Source organism: Delphinapterus leucas, chromosome 2, assembly GCF_059928025.1.
Source record: "Delphinapterus leucas isolate spDelLeu-1000000601 "Yukka" chromosome 2, BTC_Dleu_Yukka2, whole genome shotgun sequence".
NCBI classification, from domain to species: domain Eukaryota; kingdom Metazoa; phylum Chordata; class Mammalia; order Artiodactyla; family Monodontidae; genus Delphinapterus; species Delphinapterus leucas.
The window spans coordinates 150,295,386-150,313,701 of record NC_143130.1 but is presented as its reverse complement, the minus strand read 5'-3'; the positions used below and the strand labels follow the sequence as shown (position 1 = coordinate 150,313,701).

At 51.7% G+C, this 18,316-nt stretch overlaps 1 protein-coding gene across 5 annotated transcripts in view; it reads left to right on the top strand.

Moving 5' to 3' along the window:
* Positions 1-8,917, top strand: part of MAP3K9 (mitogen-activated protein kinase kinase kinase 9) — a 71,582-nt gene extending 62,665 nt beyond the window's left edge. For 3 of the 5 annotated variants that reach the window (XM_022570239.2, XM_089907897.1, XM_089907896.1), the window contains 5 exons: positions 80-233; positions 2,514-2,582; positions 4,024-4,136; positions 5,347-6,153; positions 7,284-8,917. In XM_022570239.2, coding sequence (XP_022425947.1) covers positions 80-233; positions 2,514-2,582; positions 4,024-4,136; positions 5,347-6,153; positions 7,284-7,768 — 1,628 coding nt within the window. In that variant the 3' untranslated portion in view covers positions 7,769-8,917. The remainder of the gene's footprint in view (positions 1-79; positions 234-2,513; positions 2,583-4,023; positions 4,137-5,346; positions 6,154-7,283) is intronic. The other 2 variants (XM_089907899.1, XM_089907898.1) reach the window with 1 other exon arrangement.
* Positions 8,918-18,316: the final 9,399 nt, after the last annotated feature.

Sequence of the window (18,316 nt, the reverse complement as noted above, 5' to 3'; positions counted from 1 at the left end):
TGTGTGTCCGGTCGGGGAGAGGCTAGTTTGGGGGGACCTCTCTGCTTTCCAGCTCCCATTCGACCTTTGTTATTCACAGTGACACCAGGCGAAAGCAGCAAAACCTGGGGACGGAGCTGTGTCGTCCCCAAGGAGGAGGGGGAAGAGGAGGAGAAGAGGGCCCCCAAGAAGAAGGGACGGACGTGGGGGCCGGGCACACTTGGTCAGAAGGAGTTTGCCTCAGGAGACGAAGGGTAAGAGCCAGAGGATGGGAAATCCTTTAAAACTATGATGTGGAATACCTTTTTCTCTGTTGCGTGTTTCGCCGCGCTCAGAGAAATGACAAACTTCTTGATCTTGCCAATAGGGTTTTCCAATCTCCTTGTTCCCTGGAAGCCCCTAGGACAGGAGTTGGCATACTTTTTCCATAAAGGGCCGGATAGTAAGTATTTTAGGCTTTGTGGGCCACGTGGTCTCTGTAGTAACTGCTCAGCCCCACTGTGGTAGTACAGAAGCAGCCACAGACCATGGACAATATGTAAATGAACGAGCATGGCTGTGTTCCAGTAAAACTGTACAAAAACAAGGGATGGGCAGGATTTAGCCCATGAGTTACAGTTTGCCCAGCCCTGGAGGCCTCCTGTTCAGAGGAGCAAGTAGCCCAAGCATTCACTACGTGTGAGGAGTTCAGCCTGAGTGTTCTATTTACACCTGGCTCTTCCCCTTAAAATGTCTGCCCAGAGGAGAGAGGAGGAAGGACAGAGGTGACACGCCCCTTGCGTGGAGGCTTATCCTAAAGCAGGGGCAGGCAGAATAACCCAGCCCTGGAGGTGCAGTTGGAGGTGACTCCGGGGCCACTGGCACTTCCTTATGACCCCACCCACTAGCCGCGCCTGCCATGTATGAGTGGCCCCTCTAGGCAAAGCACATGGCACGCCCTGGTGCCATGGATGTGCTTGTGTTCTTACTGTGGGCTTGTGACCCAGGGGTGCTAGTGCTTCACAGACGAGTTGCTTGTAGTGTAGTAGTGAAGAGCATGGACGCTGAGCCCAGGCTGCCGGGCTGTGAATCCCGGCTCCTCCATGCCCAGCTGTGGGACCTTATGTTTTCTCATCTATCAAATGGGGATTCTCTCCATACCCATCTCATGGAGTTGATCATGAATAAGCTCATATTTGGGAAGTCCCTAGAAGATGGGCTGGCTCGTAGTAAGCGTATGTAAATACTTGCTCTCATGATTCGTCCGTGCTTCTCATGCAGTTCTCCTTTATACTCGAAGAATGCATGTCATGGGATATACTTCTCATTCTTGTGTTAGAATCTAGAGCCATATTTCTTGACTTTTCCAAGTGGGAGGATAAGCAGTAGACCCCTTCATCCTTTTTAGTGGCTTTTCAAAGAGCTTCTAAGGTTGACTATTAGACTTAGAGGTGCCCTGAACCTGTAACTAGCCTGGGTATTTCTCTGAATACTACTATTTCATGTCCAAAATCTACTTCCCCATGTCAGATCTGTGCTGAAGATGAAAATAACAGGTTGGTTCATGAAGGATGGACTCTTGGAAGCCAGGCTTTGGAAATCGCTAGCTACCTTAGAACAGAATATTTAGATATGTAGGGCAGACTGCCTAAGCTATATAAGAATTCAATGATTGAGTCCTCTGGGAATTGCAGGTTGCTCTGCTATACTAAGTTCTGTAGGTACAAGCACTCCTCAGTTTGTCCTTTGAGCCTTGGCTAGAAGTAGGGTTGAGCTGGGCCTGAGGAACTCCGTCACCCTGAGTCCCTTGGTACTTCTGACACTAGTGTGTTTCCAGATAGGCTTTACCAGGTTGGCTATGGATGCCAATAGCTTCTCTGGTTCTGCTTCATTTAAAGGTATTTTTTGTCTTGCTAGTAAATTAACTGCATTTCACATTACACAAAACATTAACTTCGGAATTTTCTTACATTACATTAACTTACATAGATCTGCCCTCAAAACTTTTGAAGCAGTTCAAAATATGTGACTTAATTTTTCATGATTCTCAGTTCCTATTGAAGAAATAAGGAAAATCCACCCAGTCTCAAGAAAAGACCTCTTCCATGTCAGAAAATTTTGAGAGCCTCTATATGATACTATTTCTAATGTTAGTCCCTGTTGACTGAAGAAAATATGTAATGACAAAAAGCTGTATTGAATTCAGTAATGTTAAGTGAATTTGCATCTCCATCCTTTAAAAAAATAGTACATATCTGTAGGAAACATATGCGCTGTCTGTAGACAGCGGGGTTCTATGGATTCACAAGCCCCCTGTAATGAAGCTGTGGCTGCCCAGCGATGTTTGTCCCACAGATTGGGAGGTCCCGGGCCTGTGGTAGTTCCGGCCTGGTCATCTTGTTAAGATTCCTTCATGGTGTGGGGCTTTGCTGACCAGACAAGGGGAGGGCAGCTGGCGACATGGCTGGAGCCCAGCCTTGAGGGTTCTCACGTGGGAGAGGCTGAGCTGCATGTACCCACTGTTGCCTGCTACTGATTCTCTTTATTCATTGAAGATCCCCTCAGAGACGTGAGAAAGCTAATGGTTTAAGTACCCCATCAGAATCTCCACATTTCCACTTGGGGTGAGTCTAATCTTCACCCTCTCATCACATGTACTGGTAATAACCCTCCCTCCGTTTCCTTCTCCTCACAGCGCACCCCGCAGAATCAAGCCTCATTATTGCCAGGGCCATGCTGACTTCCTTTTTTTTTTTGGAAGCGGTACCATCGTGCACCTTGGGAAAATTCCTGTGTTGGTCTGACTTGACGTTTCCTTTGCTCCCCTGACCACTCCTGTTGGGATTCTCCCAGCATCCTTAGTTATAGGGAGACAGTCCATGGCTGTTTATCCTTTGGTTGTCAGCACTGGCTTTGACTCTGCTGATCTGGATTCCTTGGACCCAGAGCTGGAGGTGATGTTATAAGACTTCCAGTGAGAAGTCTCAGGCTGTGGGTTGGGCAGCACGCTTCTCTCTGGCTGTGTATTTTGGTTGAAACCACTGGTGGCTGGGAGGTACTTTAATTCAGTGGTATTTCTGATAGCACTTGAAGCAGAGGTCTGCAGTCAGGGAAAAAGTTGGTCCTTCTCCCTCCCTCAAGATGGGCTGGGAAGAGTGGGTTTTAGTTGAATGGCTCTCTCTAGCCCTAAAATGAGAGCCACCCCTGGTTATATACTGGTATCTCCAGGGCAGTCATAGCCCACAGATTCCTCAGTCCTCCTTCTTTACTGTCCTTTAGGGGAAAGACCAGTGCTTCTGGGCCTTTGATGCCCCTATCCTATAAGAGAGTTGGCGGGGTACCCAGTCAGTGACCTTGGAGTTACTGGCTTGCCACTGTGAGCTGATTACAGGGTTTTGAAAGCAAGCGCCTGTCATTTTCCTCTCCATTCCCAGACAAACCGAGGGTTCGAGTCCAGCCTTATGTACTGCCCACATAGGTCTGTCCCAAAGTGCACTGGGTTGGTGCAGCCTTGTTGGTTGATTTTTGTTTTTGAAACATGGATGGCTTTGAAAGTTGCCTGAGCATGCCATAAGCTTGGAAGGAGAAATTGAGAAAGGGTGTGAGTGGAGTGGCCTGGCCTGGCCCATCTCTGCTAGCTCATTGCCCGGTGCTTGCCTTGCATTGCAGATCTCAGCACTGCAGTTTTTCTAACGTCACCAGTGTGTTGTAGTCAGCGCCTGCGGAGTGATTGCCTCTCCCTTAAGTTGGGCTTCGGCAAGACCCTGGCCAGTGCCGGGCAGTCCTTATTCTCGCTGTCCTCTTGCCAGCCTGCCCAGCAGGTCTTCCCGCAGCTCCATAGCAGCATGTGAGGGGTGGGTTTTATGTCTCTGCTTTTCATTCCCTAGAGCATGTGCACTTTTGCTAATGAAGCGGGTGGGCTCAGTAAGGCTTGTTGCCTATACCCCGAGGCTCTTGGGCTTTGCTGTAATCAAGCAGACAGGGAGAGGCATTTCCATAGGCCCAGGGAGCTGAGGGTAAAGGAAGTAACCAGTTCTCACAGTTTCCTCACTTCCTCTCATTCAGCCTCAAGTCCCTGGTAGATGGATACAAACAGTGGTCGTCCAGTGCCCCCAACCTGGGGAAGGGGCCGAGGAATAGTCCAGCCCTGCCAGGGTTCACCAGCCTTATGGAGATGGGTGAGTACTGCCTTTGTCTTGACTCTCCTCCTGTTCCCTCAGGGAATTCTTGGCCAAGCTTCTCGGACTCTTTAAGGACCCCTAGTACTGCTTCATGGGGGTGTTTCCTCTTTTCCTCAACTCCTGGTCCCCCCCACCCTCCACCCCGCTTGTTCCTTCTCCGTTTGCTGTACTCTCATTCCATTGAGTCTTCTCAAATCACTACTGCTGCCATGGAACCTGCCTTTGGCCTCCTATCCCAAGGGGCCAGTTATAGTCTCCTTAGGGCGGTGAAGAAGGGGGAGGCCTGGAATCAGGCAGTTTCCTTTCCTGGGTCTATTTCTGTGTATTTTAATGTGGGGAGTCCACAGAATGGGAGATGGTGATAGAAGACACCACAGTGTTCCTCCAAGGAAGCTTTTCCAGTGTTGCCCTGTGATTACTGAATGGGTAAGGCCTTCTCCAGGCTCTCTCAGAAAGTACTCTTCTCTCTAGAATTCCAAGATCATAATAAGTCAGTCCATAGAGTAGATGGGCCTTCACCCACGCAGGGGGTTCTAATCCTTTGCAGGAGACTAGTCTTCTTTTTTTAAAATTTTGGTTGCACCAGCTCTTAGTTGCGGCAGGCGTGCTCCTTAGTTGCGGCTTGCCGGCTCCTTAGTTGTGGCCGGCGGGCTCCTTAGTTGTGGCTCGTGGGCTCTTTAGTTGGGGCATGTGAACTCAGTTGCAGCATGCGTGTGGGATCTAGTTCCCTGACTAGGGATCGAACCTGGGTCCCCTGCCTTGGGAGTGCGGAGTCGTAACCATTGGGCCACCAGGGACGTCCTGCAGGACGCTAGTCTTAAGACAAGCCTGTAGGCCATTATTCTAAAAATCCAAGGTCCCTTCCAGTTTCAAGTTGTAAAATAATTAGGGATCTGTCTGTTCTAGGAAACTCATACCGCACTTCTTGTGTTGAGGGTCCCTACGACAGAAGGAGCAGATTAGCAGATCGTCTTTTCTGCACATAGGAAAACAGGCTGTGGAGTGGAGAGTGCTTTCCCCACGTTGGTCACAGTTGAGTGTGGAGGCATGAAGCCCTGTTGGTTCTTTGTCCTGCACCTCAGACTGTTCAACGTCTGCATCCCTGGCACTAGGCCAGGGGCCTGCGGTTGGGGAGAAGGACCAGGTTCTTACTCTTGCCGCTTCGTTCCCATTTTCTGTTCCCCCTCCACTCCTCTCATCTTCGCAGAGGACGAGGACAGCGAAGGTCCACGGAGTGGGGAGAGTCGTCCACAGCCGTCACCCAACCAGTCCTACCTCTGTATCCCATTCCCTCGTGGAGAGGATGGGGACGGCCCCCCCGGCGACGGCGTCCACGAGGAGCCCACCCCAGTCAACTCGGCCACCAGTACCCCTCAGCTGACGCCAACCAACAGCCTCAAGCGGGGCGGCCCCCACCACCGCCGCTGCGAGGTGGCTCTGCTCGGCTGTGGGGCCGTCCTGGCAGCCACGGGCCTCGGCTGTGACCTGCTGGAAGCTGGCAAGTGCCAGCTGCCCCCACCGGAGGAGCCCGAGCCGCCAGCCCGGGAGGAGAAGAAGAGGCGCGAGGGCCTTTTCCAGAGAGCCAGCCGTCCCCGTCGGAGCACCAGCCCCCCATCCCGGAAGCTCTTCAAGAAGGAGGAGCCCGTGCTGTTGCTAGGAGACCCCTCTGCCTCCCTCACACTGCTCTCCCTCTCCTCCATCTCCGAGTGCAACTCCACGCGCTCCCTGCTGCGTTCTGACAGTGATGAGATTGTGGTGTACGAGATGCCTGTCAGCCCCGGGGAGGCCCCACCCCTGAGCCCCTGCACCCGCAATCCCCTGGTCAATGTCCGAGTGGAGCGCTTCAAGCGAGACCCGAGGCAGTCCCTGACCCCCACCCACGTCACCCTCACGGCCCCCCGCGCTGAGCCCAGCGCTCACCGGCGGACTCCTTCCGATGGGGCCCTCAAGCCGGCGGCCCCTCGAGCCAGCAGGAGCCCCTCCAGCAACGGGCTGAGCCCCAGCCCTGGAGCAGGTGAGGCCTGCCCGCCCCCTCCTTCCTCTTGCCCGCCTTCGTGCTTCCCCCAAGAGTGGAGATATAGGGATCAGCTCCGTTTCTCCTCTGGCTCAGCCAGTCGAGACAGGCCGCTCTGGGCCGCGGGAAGTGTCCGACTTCTCTCCGTCCTGTGCCTCAGGGGGTCTTCCCTGAGGAGGGAGAGCAGACAGGCAGGGTCTGGGAAGAATCCCATCAGGACTCCGGTGGGATGCTCAGGCCCTGGGTCTGGGAGTGTGCGGCGCGGTGCTTTCAGGACAAGGGCAGGAGTCCAGCTCTGTTTGTTCCCTGAAGAGGAGGCTGCAGTTACCGAGAGTAATCCTGCCCTGCACGCAGGAGGGTATTTTCGGCCACGCAGCTGGGCTCTTGTCTCTCGTTACAGTGTGAGTCCAGACACTCTCAGAAGGCGAGCTTCCGCCCGGGCATCACGCCCTCCATCACTCATCCCTTAGTCACTCATCCCATCGCTCAGACGCGGAGATGTGTCCAGGTGAACTGCTGTGCCGGTGCACGCGCTCGCCTTCTCCGTCTGACGTCCAGCACACCCTGACGTGCACTGTCACCCTGGGCCTTCCCCACCCTGTCCCTTGCGCCCTAGAAGACCGCAGTCTGACCTAGAAACCACCTCGGATCCCGTAGGAGAAGAGAACATGGCAATACCCTCTCAGTGAGATTTGAATGTGAACGACAATAGTACTAGACCATTCAGCTTGCCCTTCCCCTGCTTAGATTTTTTTGTTACAATCAGATAGGTGGCCTCTTTGGGAAAAGAGACCCCTAGATTACTCGTCTTTAGATTTCTGACACCTAGCTTTGTTCTTGTCACACGTTTATTAAATGGATGAACTGCGAATGAACAGACATTTCCTCAAGTTTCATGACAGATACGAGCCCCGTGTGTCCCATTATTATCAGATTACAGGGACCGTGGCCTTGTAGTTCACTGTTACATCCCCAGTGCCTGCCAGCACACTGCATGAAAAATAGTAGGCGCTCGTAATTCACGTTATCCCGAGTGGACAGGGACGTGGCGAGGTGGGGAGGAAGCAGCGTGTGTGGCCCAGAAGTGTGGTGCCATTATCGAACGCCTCTCCCTTTGTCTCTTTGACCAGGAATGTTGAAAACCCCCAGCCCCAGCCGAGACCCAGGTGAATTCCCCCGTCTCCCTGACCCCAATGTGGTCTTTCCCCCGACCCCAAGGCGCTGGAACACACAGCAGGACTCTGCCTTGGAGAGACCCAAGACCCTGGAGTTTCTGCCTCGGCCGCGTCCTTCTGCCAACCGGCAGCGACTGGACCCTTGGTGGTTCGTGTCTCCCAGCCACGCCCGTAGCGCCTCCCCAGCCAACAGTTCCAGCACGGAGACGCCCAGCAACCTGGACTCCTGCTTGGCAAGCAGCAGCAGCACCGTGGAGGAGCGGCCTGGGCTGCCAGCCCTGCCCCCCTTCCAGGCGGGGCCGCTGCCGCCCGCCGAGCGGACGCTTCTGGACCTGGACGCGGAGGGCCAGAGTCAGGACGGCACCGTGCCGCTGTGCAGAGCCGCACTGAACACACACAGGCCTGCCCCTTACGAGATCCAGCAAGAGTTCTGGTCTTAGCACGAAAAGGGTTGGGGGTGGGCAAGGGGGAAGCAGGAGATGGGGGGAGCCGGCTGGCACAGCCCTGTCTCAGAATTGGACCCCCTGAGCTCCCGCCCTACTTCTTGCACTGATAATGCACTTTGAAGATGGAAGGGATGGAAGCAGGGCCCCTTGAGAGGGCTTCGTGCCCTGCAGGGCCCTTCTCCCCAGGTCCACTGGAAGGGCCGTGGCTGTGTAGGGCAGGGAGGGGTGCGTGCATGTCCTCCACCCTCCACAGTCTTCCTTGCCTTCGAGGTGACCCTGCAGAGTCCCTCAGCCGAATCTGTCTGCTGCCCCCTCTCCTCAGCCCCCTGGGTGTGCCCTCCTGGGCTCCCTCTGTTAGCCCTGAGTTCAGCCTTTCCAAACACCAGTATTGGATGTTCTGTGATTGATTTTGCACTTCTTCTACATTCTTCCCTGATACTCATGAATCAGAATCTCGTTTGGTGTGAGATGTGAGCTTTTCTGTGTCCTGAGCCCTTCGGTGCCGGCCAGAGGACTAAAGGCAAAGTGCCCCAGTGTCGGGCACAGGAGTAGATGGAGCTAGCACCACCTACTGCACTTCCAGGCGCCCCACTTATTCCTCTGAGCCTCCCAGTGGTAGGGACCTGCCTCTGTGAGACAGGGGTGGGGTGGGGTGGGGTGGGGGAGGTGGGGAGGGAGTTAGGAAATACAGTTGAGTTGCAGCACAGAGGGTAATGGAGTCTGTCTGTCCTCACTCCTTTTGTAAACACTCAAAGAAGGGCAGAAACCAGCACCTGTTGACGGCACCCATCTCCTACCTGGGGTCCAGATGTGGTCAGACCAGGTTCTGATACAAACACACTCTCATCCCAGGAATAGTTTCCAGGGAGACTCACTGGTGACAGTTCTGAAACCAGAGACAAAGTTCTTGTGTTTGTCCGTTTGGTCATCTGATCTGTATGTGTTCTTCCCTTCCCTTGATCTTTCTTGCAACCCCTGGAATTAGTGGACTTCAGGTTATGTGTTTGGTGGGGAGATATCTCTGCACTGCACCAGAATAGCATATGGGGGTGGGTCCTGGACCCTGGGAGTTGGAACTGTGGGGATTCCTTCTCATCCATCATTAGTCTGTGAAGCCCTTGAAGTAAAACGGAGTGCTTTTTAGTTCCTTGTGTGAGTGGATGTGGTGAGCGATGATGTCTGTAAGGTGCTCAGTGAGCCCCTGATGTACAGTAACCTTCAAGTTCCGAGCACTGGAGACCAACCAAGGCCTCTCTGTGCACAGATAGCCCTCCCGCTGGGCTCTGGACCATGAGCTGGGTAGGAAGGACAACAGAGGCCAACCCCGACTTCTCTGGAATTTGTCTCCTTAACTTGAATGTTGAGCTTCTCCTGGAGCTTTCTCACGTGCATCTCCACATCTCCTCTCGCCCTCAGGCTCCTGCAGCAAGTGTGATCAGTTGTCTTTGCGCGGGAATAACAGCTGGACAGGAGTAGAGTCCTTAGGTCACGCTCCTCCCCCCTCAAGACTCTACACATCACTCCACTGTCTTCTGTCCTGGACTATTTCTCTGCAGGTGTTGGAGGGCCACCTGCAGGTTCCTTGCGTTTGCTGCCTGGATGGCAGGACAGGAGAGCAGCCATCCGGGCACGAGGGATGGATTTGGTCATTGCTTGCTCTGTAACTACAATAGAAGTCCTGCCCTGGGGAGGACAAAAGGGGAGACCTTGGCTTTCAACTTGTTCGTTGTTTTACGAGCCCACTGGCAGACACTTTGGTTCAAGGGCCCCGTGTAGTCTTGGGCAGGGAGGCACTGTTGGTTTTGTTGTCCAGGGTTCTGTTATCGCGTCTCATCTCTCTCCGTCTCTTTGTTCAGCGAAGACAGTACGTAAGAGATTATTTTTGCCCCCATGCCCCACTCCTCGGCTAGGAGGGGGGAAGTGTGAATCCCGTCAGCGGTTCCAGCCAACCACGTGACTCCCCTTCATTCCTGATGGGGAGAGGGACACAGGTGGCCTGTTCTGTGCCCTTTCCCAGGACTCTCCAGGGCCCCAGGCCCTAAGCCACTAACACATCTCTAAACCCTTAGCCCCACTAAATGGCCCCCGGTGGGTGCAGCATACAGCCTAGTCCAGACCATGCTGGCTCTGGACAGTGCTCTGTGGAAGGAGGCAGGAAGTCTTCCTTTGCTCGTTTTCTGCTTTCTGTCATTTTGTTGGATTGCAGCTGTCTGTCCTGGAAGTGTAGTGTAACTGGTGAGGAGTAGACTGATGGCGCGCTGCCGCCGAGTAAGAGGTTGAACGGGGTTCTTCCTCATCCATCCAGGGGAAGACAAGGGAAGGCTGGGTGTCTGCTAAGGGAGCGATTATACCCGCAAGAAGCAGAAGCGAGGTTATTCTGAAGGTGCCTCTGTGGACTTCCACGAAGATGGAGGACTTACCATCTCTCAGCTCCTCCAAACCAGGTCTCCGAGGGGCCCCTGCCTGCCACGCTCTCTCTGTGGGGCAAGGCTCAGGTGGGATAAGGATCCTGTATAGTAACAGGTTTGGGTTGCTTTCTGTCCACTCAGCTTCCCTTGTCTCCATGGTCATGGGCAGGGGCAGGCCTGGGAGCGGGGATCAAACCCCTGCAGCAGCAGTAGCTGACCCCCTTTCCCTTTCCTCAGACACTTTCCCACCCCTCTTGGCAGGTGCTGCTACATGGAAGATGGCGATGGGAAACAGATACTGCTCTCTGCCCCTTCTCCTTGACTCCTTCAGTTCCTTCCACTGATTTTGCACAGGACTGTCCTCTGTCCTTGGGAATCCAGGCCACTGCCAGGGGCTGAGTAGGTGTCCCAGTTATTTTCATATGTTATGTCTAAGACGCTTTGACAGATGCTCTTATCTTCACATCTTTTAGTATCCGGAGGTCTGGTAGTGAAGATGATGGTGGTGGTGGTGGTACCTTGCATTTGGATGACTCAGAATTGTGCTAACCTTTCCTCTTGACCTTTACAAAATTACATTATTTGCTTTCTACATTTGTTACGCTTACTGGTAGAGAAGGGGAAGTGCTTAAAGATGAAGATTCAAGTGAAGAGAGGTTAAAAAGCTGCTTGGACTGATTGCTGAGTCGGGCACCAGACTCCTGAGACCTGAACAGATTGGCTCTGTTCTCCGTTCTGCTTTTGCTGTCTGACCTTGGGCTTGTCTCTTAGTCCCTCTCAAATTTCCTTCCTGTAAAAGCAACCATCACCTGCTTCCCTCACAAGGGCAAGAGAGTGTGCATCAGAGCAGGTCTGTGAAGCCCGTGGCTCCCTGCCGGCGAAGAGGACAAACTGCTGAAGTGGACGATGCAGTTCTTACCGCCTTTGCCTCTAGGGGACTTGCCTACTTCCTCTGGCTTCTGGAAGAGGAATGATTTGGAGTTAGCTTAGCATGACTGATGGGGACGGTGGTCAGGCACATGCTCTTCTACTGCATTATGTAGCCCCTGGTGTTTACAAGCATCCCTCCTAATTCCCCCACCTAATTTGTCAGGCTGATGGTCCTACCATTAGTGTCTTACAGAGGGGGCGATGGGAGACGGGGAGCTGGAGGCAGCATTCAGGTGATGATTCGGGGTCTCTTGTTTCTTGGAGTCATTCCCAAAGTCTGATGTGTTTAGAGGCTGGAACCAGGCCGGTTCCAGAAGGAATCCTTGGGAAAGGGTCTGCTGGCCCTTGGGACATGGGTCATGGTGTAGGCTTCCTCACAAGGCCCCTTTTCCCTCAGACCACAGTTGCTCAGGGATGCCATAAGACACCCCAAGGGCATCTAGGCCTGAAGTGGTATCAACAGTCTTGCTTCACAGCCCCCCTTTGGAGGCTTCTTCCCTGCTCCCTCCCCCACAGGGAAAGAGCCCCTCCCGAGCATTCCTAATTCTTCCAGCTCGATTTTCACAAAGCACAGAGCAGCGGGTACCGAGGGCTGGGTGGCTCTGAGTGGTACGCCGCACGGTTGAAATGTCCGTGCGGCAGGCCCCTCTGTGAATGCAGAACCTTGACCTTTTCTGCGTGTGTTGCTTTTAGCCTGTGCCTTTGACTCAGGTGTGGGTCGGGCAGGTCAGAAACACCATTGTCTCCTGAAGAATTTCGGGGAAGGAGCAGGTGCTGCCGCTTCTGTAGCGGCAGGCTTCTGAGGACTCTGCCAGAGACTGTAGACCGGGGTCGGGGCAGAGCAGCTCACAGTGCCTTGTAAGCGAACGTGGCGGCACGAGCGGCAGGAATCTGGTGATCGGAGCTACCCGCCCGCATGCTGTGTGATGTCGCAAACGTCTGTCGCTCTCTGGGCCTCTGGGCCAGCTGTGAACTGAGGATGATGAAGCACGAAGCCTTTCTAGCTTGAAAATCTGTGGTCCTGGGGCCCCTGGTCTAGCACTGGTAAGCCTCCCCTTGCTGGGTCGCTTCCTTTTGTGGAGAACAGTGTGTGTGTGCGTGTGCGTGTGGTTGGAAGTCAAAAACAGTCAAATATTGGCCATTTCATGTGGTTTGACCGACTAGACCACCTGCCCCTTCTCCTTGGCTTCAGGCCTGAGATGACTTCCTCTCAAGCTCCAGCTGTTGTGAGGAACACATTCCCAAATGTCTCTCTTTGTTCAGACAGATCATTGTTTTCTTAGATCAGGAATTCAAATGAATGAAAATCCACATCAGAAGGGGAAACCCAGTGCTACTTCCAGGGAGCCCTCAGTCCCTGGCTTTGCCCTGGCCTTGCCTCCTGGGTGCCTGCCACCCCAGGCACTGGCTTTGGAAGGGCAGGAGGCAGAAACTGGAGTCCTAGCTGATTAAGGCTAATTAACGGGGCTTAGGTGTCTAATTAGCCCGACCCCGCCCTGGGCTTCTGGTTGGCTATACGGGCCAGGTGAGCCTCTCATTCACTTAGATTATTTTCCATTTGTCCTGATACACTATTGACAGGCCTCACCCCGTCCCTTGTCCATTTCAGGGAGCCCTGATTTGTCCTGCCGAAGGTTGGGCTGCTCCTTGATCTGGAGCCAGTAGGACTGGTTCTTCCTGATTCTTACTGGTTGTGTGGTTCCCTGCATCCCCTGCCCATGGCCTTCCTTTGGGTCTTTCGCTCACGACCACAGCTAGTTACAAAGAGCCTCGGGGCCCAGCTGGTTAGCTGAGGCATGAGCTTTTCTACTCCTCTCTTTGTTTCTCTTGGAAACAGACTTGCCTTTTCCCTGACCCAATCTCCTTCCTGACTGGTCTGACCCACCCTCCCTGCAAACACCCACAACCTAGTTTTACTAGCCTGATTGGCATGCGTGAACCTGGCAGCTAGATAGGTATCTCAGGACAGACACCAGAGTACAATTTCAGAGGTTCAGAGATAGGCCTTTCCTATTGGGATGTGTGAGGGAGACATTCAGGAAATCTGAACCCAGAGGTCAGATTGATTTATCAAGGGGGGTCCTGGTGAGTGATGGCCCCGTGGATATGGTGGTCTTGCTCTACACTCCCTGTAGTCCAAGACCGTAACGTGTTGCCCACGTTCCTGAAATCCTTCACAGCCAGGTACTTGCTTTGACAGATCCCGACTTTATTTAAAATTTTGATATTGTGTTCATCATGCACTTTTCATTAACTTTAACTTTTAAAAGTATTGCATTGAAATAATGATTCATCTGGATAACTGCGTTTTGTTTTGTTTTGTTTTTGGTGACCCCTTAAATTCTGTGTACAAGGCGAGTGCCTCACCTTATCCTAGTCTCAGCCCTACCTGTTCCTCCCCTGAACAAGCTCAGGCAGAGCTGTGAGGTAGGGTTAGGTCTTTCCTGGTTGCCCTTCCCTTCAGTCCTGAGTCGGGTGGTAGCTCTCTGAAAGTGTTTGCGTTTGAATAGGAATGTGTTGACTTAACAGCAGTGAAACACCTAGGGCAGTTTTCAGCCTTGGACCTGTGACTGAGGTGACTCTTCCTGGATGTCCCCCAGCTTCCTTTCAGCCTCTCTGAAACCCTGAGGCCACTTAGAGGTGTGTATGTGTTTTAAGGGAAAGGGAAGGGATTACAGTGGAGAGGATTCTTCAGAGTCCATTTGAAACCTCTAAGGGCCATCTTTGAACTTGCAGAGAAGTGAATAAATCATTCTCTCTCCCGGTTCCAGAAAGGACAGAAGTTAGACACAGGTGTTTTTACTCCCGTGCCTGCCTAGCACTGTGCCTGGCGTACAATGACCTTCAGCCGTCATATCACCTCCCTTGGGATCTTTTTCGCTACCATTATTATTCTCTGTCATCTTTATTTTACTCTCATCATTTATCTTTCCCTCCAGTTCCAGAAGCCATGCTGGCTGTGGCTCTTTTCTTCATCACTGAATGAGGCATGGGTTTATCCTGGCCCGGGTATGGGGACTAACAATAAATTATATGAAACCATTATATTTCTTCTAGGTGAGAGGTGCTGTCCTAAAGGTTTATATTCTTTTCTTTCTTTTTTTTTTTTTTTTTTTTTGGACTCACAATAATCCTGGGAGGGTGGGGTGGGGGATATTACCTCCATCTAAGGACGTGGAAACTGAGGCTCAGATGGTTGTGAAACATGCCCAAGGTCACATGGTTAGGAAGCAGTGTTGCTGACCTGTTTGGCTCCAAAGCCATGTCTTATTTTCCTCTGAGCACATTTTAGGGCACTGTTTAGAAGCTCTGGGATAAAATCAGCCTAGCTTAGGTCCACTGAGGCTCTGAGGTAGCTCGTTGTCCGGGGAGGAGTTGTCCTGTGGCTAAGCCATCACCTCCCTTTGTGACTAGAGACACCCAACAGGACTTGCAATCTCCCTGGAGCTCAGCCGACCTCCTCTCTGCTTCTGCTGCTTCCTCGTCCATCATTTCCTCTCCACAAGTGTTCAGGGACCTGTTCCACGGGGGCGAGGGTTGAGCGTGTCCATCCTGTAGCTCTTCTCCCAGGACCACTGAAGGCCCATGGGCCTCTCGCCTCTGTTTCCAGCCCACAGTTGCCCCATTACTGCCCTTTAGCACAGCTTCAACCCACATCCCTCCCGGCCTCTGGAGTTTGGAAGCCTTACTGTAGCTCCTCTTGGGAACTTGAAATCAGGCTTTTGTCTTTTTATTGTATTGAGCCACAAGCTCTTAATACCCAGTTGTAGCAAAGAAGGGAGGTGACGAACCTGTCGACTTTCTCCTCTAACTACCCATGATAAACACACACACACACTCACGCTCACACACTCACAATCTCACACACGCATGTTCAAACACTCACACGGAGATTTAGTCTGAGACTGTATCTGTATCTTCTAGAGGGTTAAGGAAAGGAGTTGGAGATGGGTTTTACTTAATTCACAGAAAACCTTTCTTTGGGATTTTCCTCCCCCTTAGAGCCTTCAAGTCTAGGTAAAGTGGAAGTTCACATACACGTTAGTTTTGTTCCTCAGTGTGTAGCTCCTAGTTTTCATCTTAAGCCCTCTCTGCTCCAGTGTCTTGTCCATGTGTGATGACCCCGTGTCCTTGAATTCCCATTTTGCTTTGGGATTTAAGTTATTGTAATTTGTCAACAATATTTAAAAATAGAAAAGTCCTGAAGGAAACTTATCAGGTTCTTTTCTTCGGCTTTTTTTTTTTTTTTTTCAAGGTACTGTAAATTGTTAACTAGGGATGCCAAGCAGGCTTGGATCAATGGCTAAACCTCTTATCGTATTACAGTGTGATGCTGATCTCAGCCTGGTCTCACCACCAGAGCACACACAGACTTGAATAAAACGATTACAATAATGACTTCTGGTTTGCTGTGGTGCTTTGTAAACTTGTCCTTTTCCCCTCTTTTCTTGGTGATTATACAAGATGTCCAAGTAACTGGCTGTTTCTTGAGAATTTCCATTTGTAGGGGTAAAATAACTGGAGAGAGGGGCAGATATGGTGCAGGAAAGAGGAGGTGGCTGAGGAACCTCCCTGAAGGTCCTGGAGCCCCCAGCTGGACCACAGGGGCCTTTCTGAAGCGTAGCGCTGACCAGTGCCTGCCCGGGCGGTTCCGTTTCTTCACATAACTTCCTTTCGCCCAGGTCGTGAATTTTGGCTTTCAGAGCTCCTAGCAAGTATGTGCTGTCTCTCACCCCCTATCACTGTCCACACTGACATTCCTGGTGAAGCTGTGAATGTGGCTAAGACGACAAACACCAATGGACTTGTACACTTGTGGACAAGGTTTGCAGCTGTGAGTCATGGGTTCCTCGGGTCTTGATAACTCTTAATGGCACTTGCCAGCTCTGTGACCTTGGGCAAACCACTTAATCTCTCTGGGTCTCTTCTGGAGCAGGCTGATCACAAAGCAGCCTTTGTGCTCCCACTTTCCGTGATTGTGCTTTGGGTGGGGATGAGGGTGAAAACAGACAGAAGAATCTTGTTTGGGGGCATTCTTTGGCACTTTAGTCCACTCTTTCATTATTCAGCTGCATGTGGAAAAGTGGCTTCTGAATTTCTATATTGACCCGTTCGTGCTTTAATACTGTGGCCTTCACTCACTACATCCCTCTTAGCCCCTTCCTGTGCTACCCACGGATGGTGACTCTGGTGGGCTCTGGGCGCTAAGACTGGGGGGGGGGAAGGTGACCCTGTGCTGGACTTCAAAGTAGGTGTGACCAGGGCCACATAACCTTTGTCAGGATGATTGGGCAAAGATGAAAAATTGACCCAACTCCTTGCTTGAGAAGATGCCATGAGAGGAGTATGTATATAAATTGCTCCATGTTTCTGCAAAGCGGTTTGACCATGTGGCATTAATTCTATAACGTGGACCCAGAAATTTCATTTAGTAATAACAACTAGCTACAATGCGCCAAGCCTTGTGCTAAGACTTAACCTGCATTATCTCATTTACAACATCTCGACATCCTAAGAGCAGGTCCCATTATTCTCTCCATTGTATACTGAGAAAAATGAAGACTGGAGTCAAGTAACAGGCCCAAGGCCACAGAACTCTCAAACAGTGAAGCCGAGATTTGTCTGATTCTAGCCCCTGCACTCATATCAAAGAATGAGTCAGATGCAGACAAAGACTTGTTTAACAAGTCATCTCAACATTATTTACAGGAGGGTTCTAGTGACTACAAATGACCCAAACAAGATTTGGGGGGTCTACTTCTACCCTCTTCCTCAGTCAACATGGGATCTGAGAACATAGAGCATGTTTTTTTTTTTTAAACTTTTATTTAATTAATTATTTATTTTTGGCTGCATTGGGTCTTCGTTGCTGGGCTTTCTCTAGTTGCGGTGAGCGGGGGCTACTCTTCGTTGCAGTGTGGGGGCTTCTCATTGCGGTGGCTTCTCTCGTTGCGGAGCACGGGCTCTAGGCCCACAGGCTTCAGTAGTTGTGGCACGCGGGCTCAGTAGTTGTGGCTCGCGGGCTCTAGAGCGCAGGCTCAGTAGTTGAGGTGCATGGGCTTAGTTGCTCCCTGGCATGTGGGATCTAGGCACGCAGGCTTCAGTAGTTGTGGCACACGGGCTCAGTAGTTGTGGCTCGCGGCCTCTAGAGTGCAGGCTCAGTAATTAAGGTGCATGGGCTTAGTTGCTCCCTGGCATGTGGGATCTTCCTGGACTAGGGATCGAACCCATGTACCCTGCACTGATAGGTGGATTCCTTTTTTTTTTTTTTTTTTTTTTTGCGGTATGCGGGCCTTTCACTGTTGTGGCCTCTCCCATTGCGGAGCACAAGCTCCGGATGCGCAGGCTCAGCGGCCATGGCTCATGGGCCCAGCCGGCTCATGGGCCCAGCCGCTCCACGGCATGTGAGATCTTCCCGGACCGGGGCACGAACCCGTGTCCCCTGCATCGGCAGGCGGACTCTCAACCACTGCGCCACCAGGGAAGTGCCTGAGCTGGGGCTTCACAGACCTCAGGGAGGCGGTGACACCTGAGTTGAGTCTTAAGGGAAGGGGGAGCACAAAGGCTTGAGGTGGCTTCCTCTCAGAGCAAGCAGCACACGCCTGTCTCTTCTTTGTGTGAAAGTGGCCCCAGGCGATACCTCACCCTCGATTCCTATCTCTGATTTTACTATTCAACCGTATGTGAGGTTACATAGCCATTAAAATTAGATTGTTCAAGAATAGTTAAGGAAATAGGGAAGTGTTCAAAAGTTAAAAGGCAGCATACCAAAAACTTCAAAAATAACTTGATCGCAATTATATACAGAAAATATATTTCCTTTCCTTTCTATCTTTTTAAAAAAATATCCACTTGGTCGGCATAAGAAAAAGATGGAAACATAGTTACTGATATCTTTATGGAGAGGTATCATGGATAATCTAAAAAGGTTCTTTACTTTCAGAACTTTGAAGACTTTTTTTTTTTCAATGAATATATGTTACTTTTACAGTCAGCAAAACAACGGTGAATACAGTAGTTTGAGGGTACTTCTTCATGATCTCAGGTTTCTCTGCAGATGTTCCAGAGGTCATTTACTTCGAGGCTGCCCCCCTGCCCCAAGTAATACAGCAAGGTAACTACAGAAGCCCTGCTCTTGAAAAGTAGAATTGGGGCCAGGGCCAGGACCAGCTTCCTGGTCCTAATGGAATCCCTTCCTCACCCC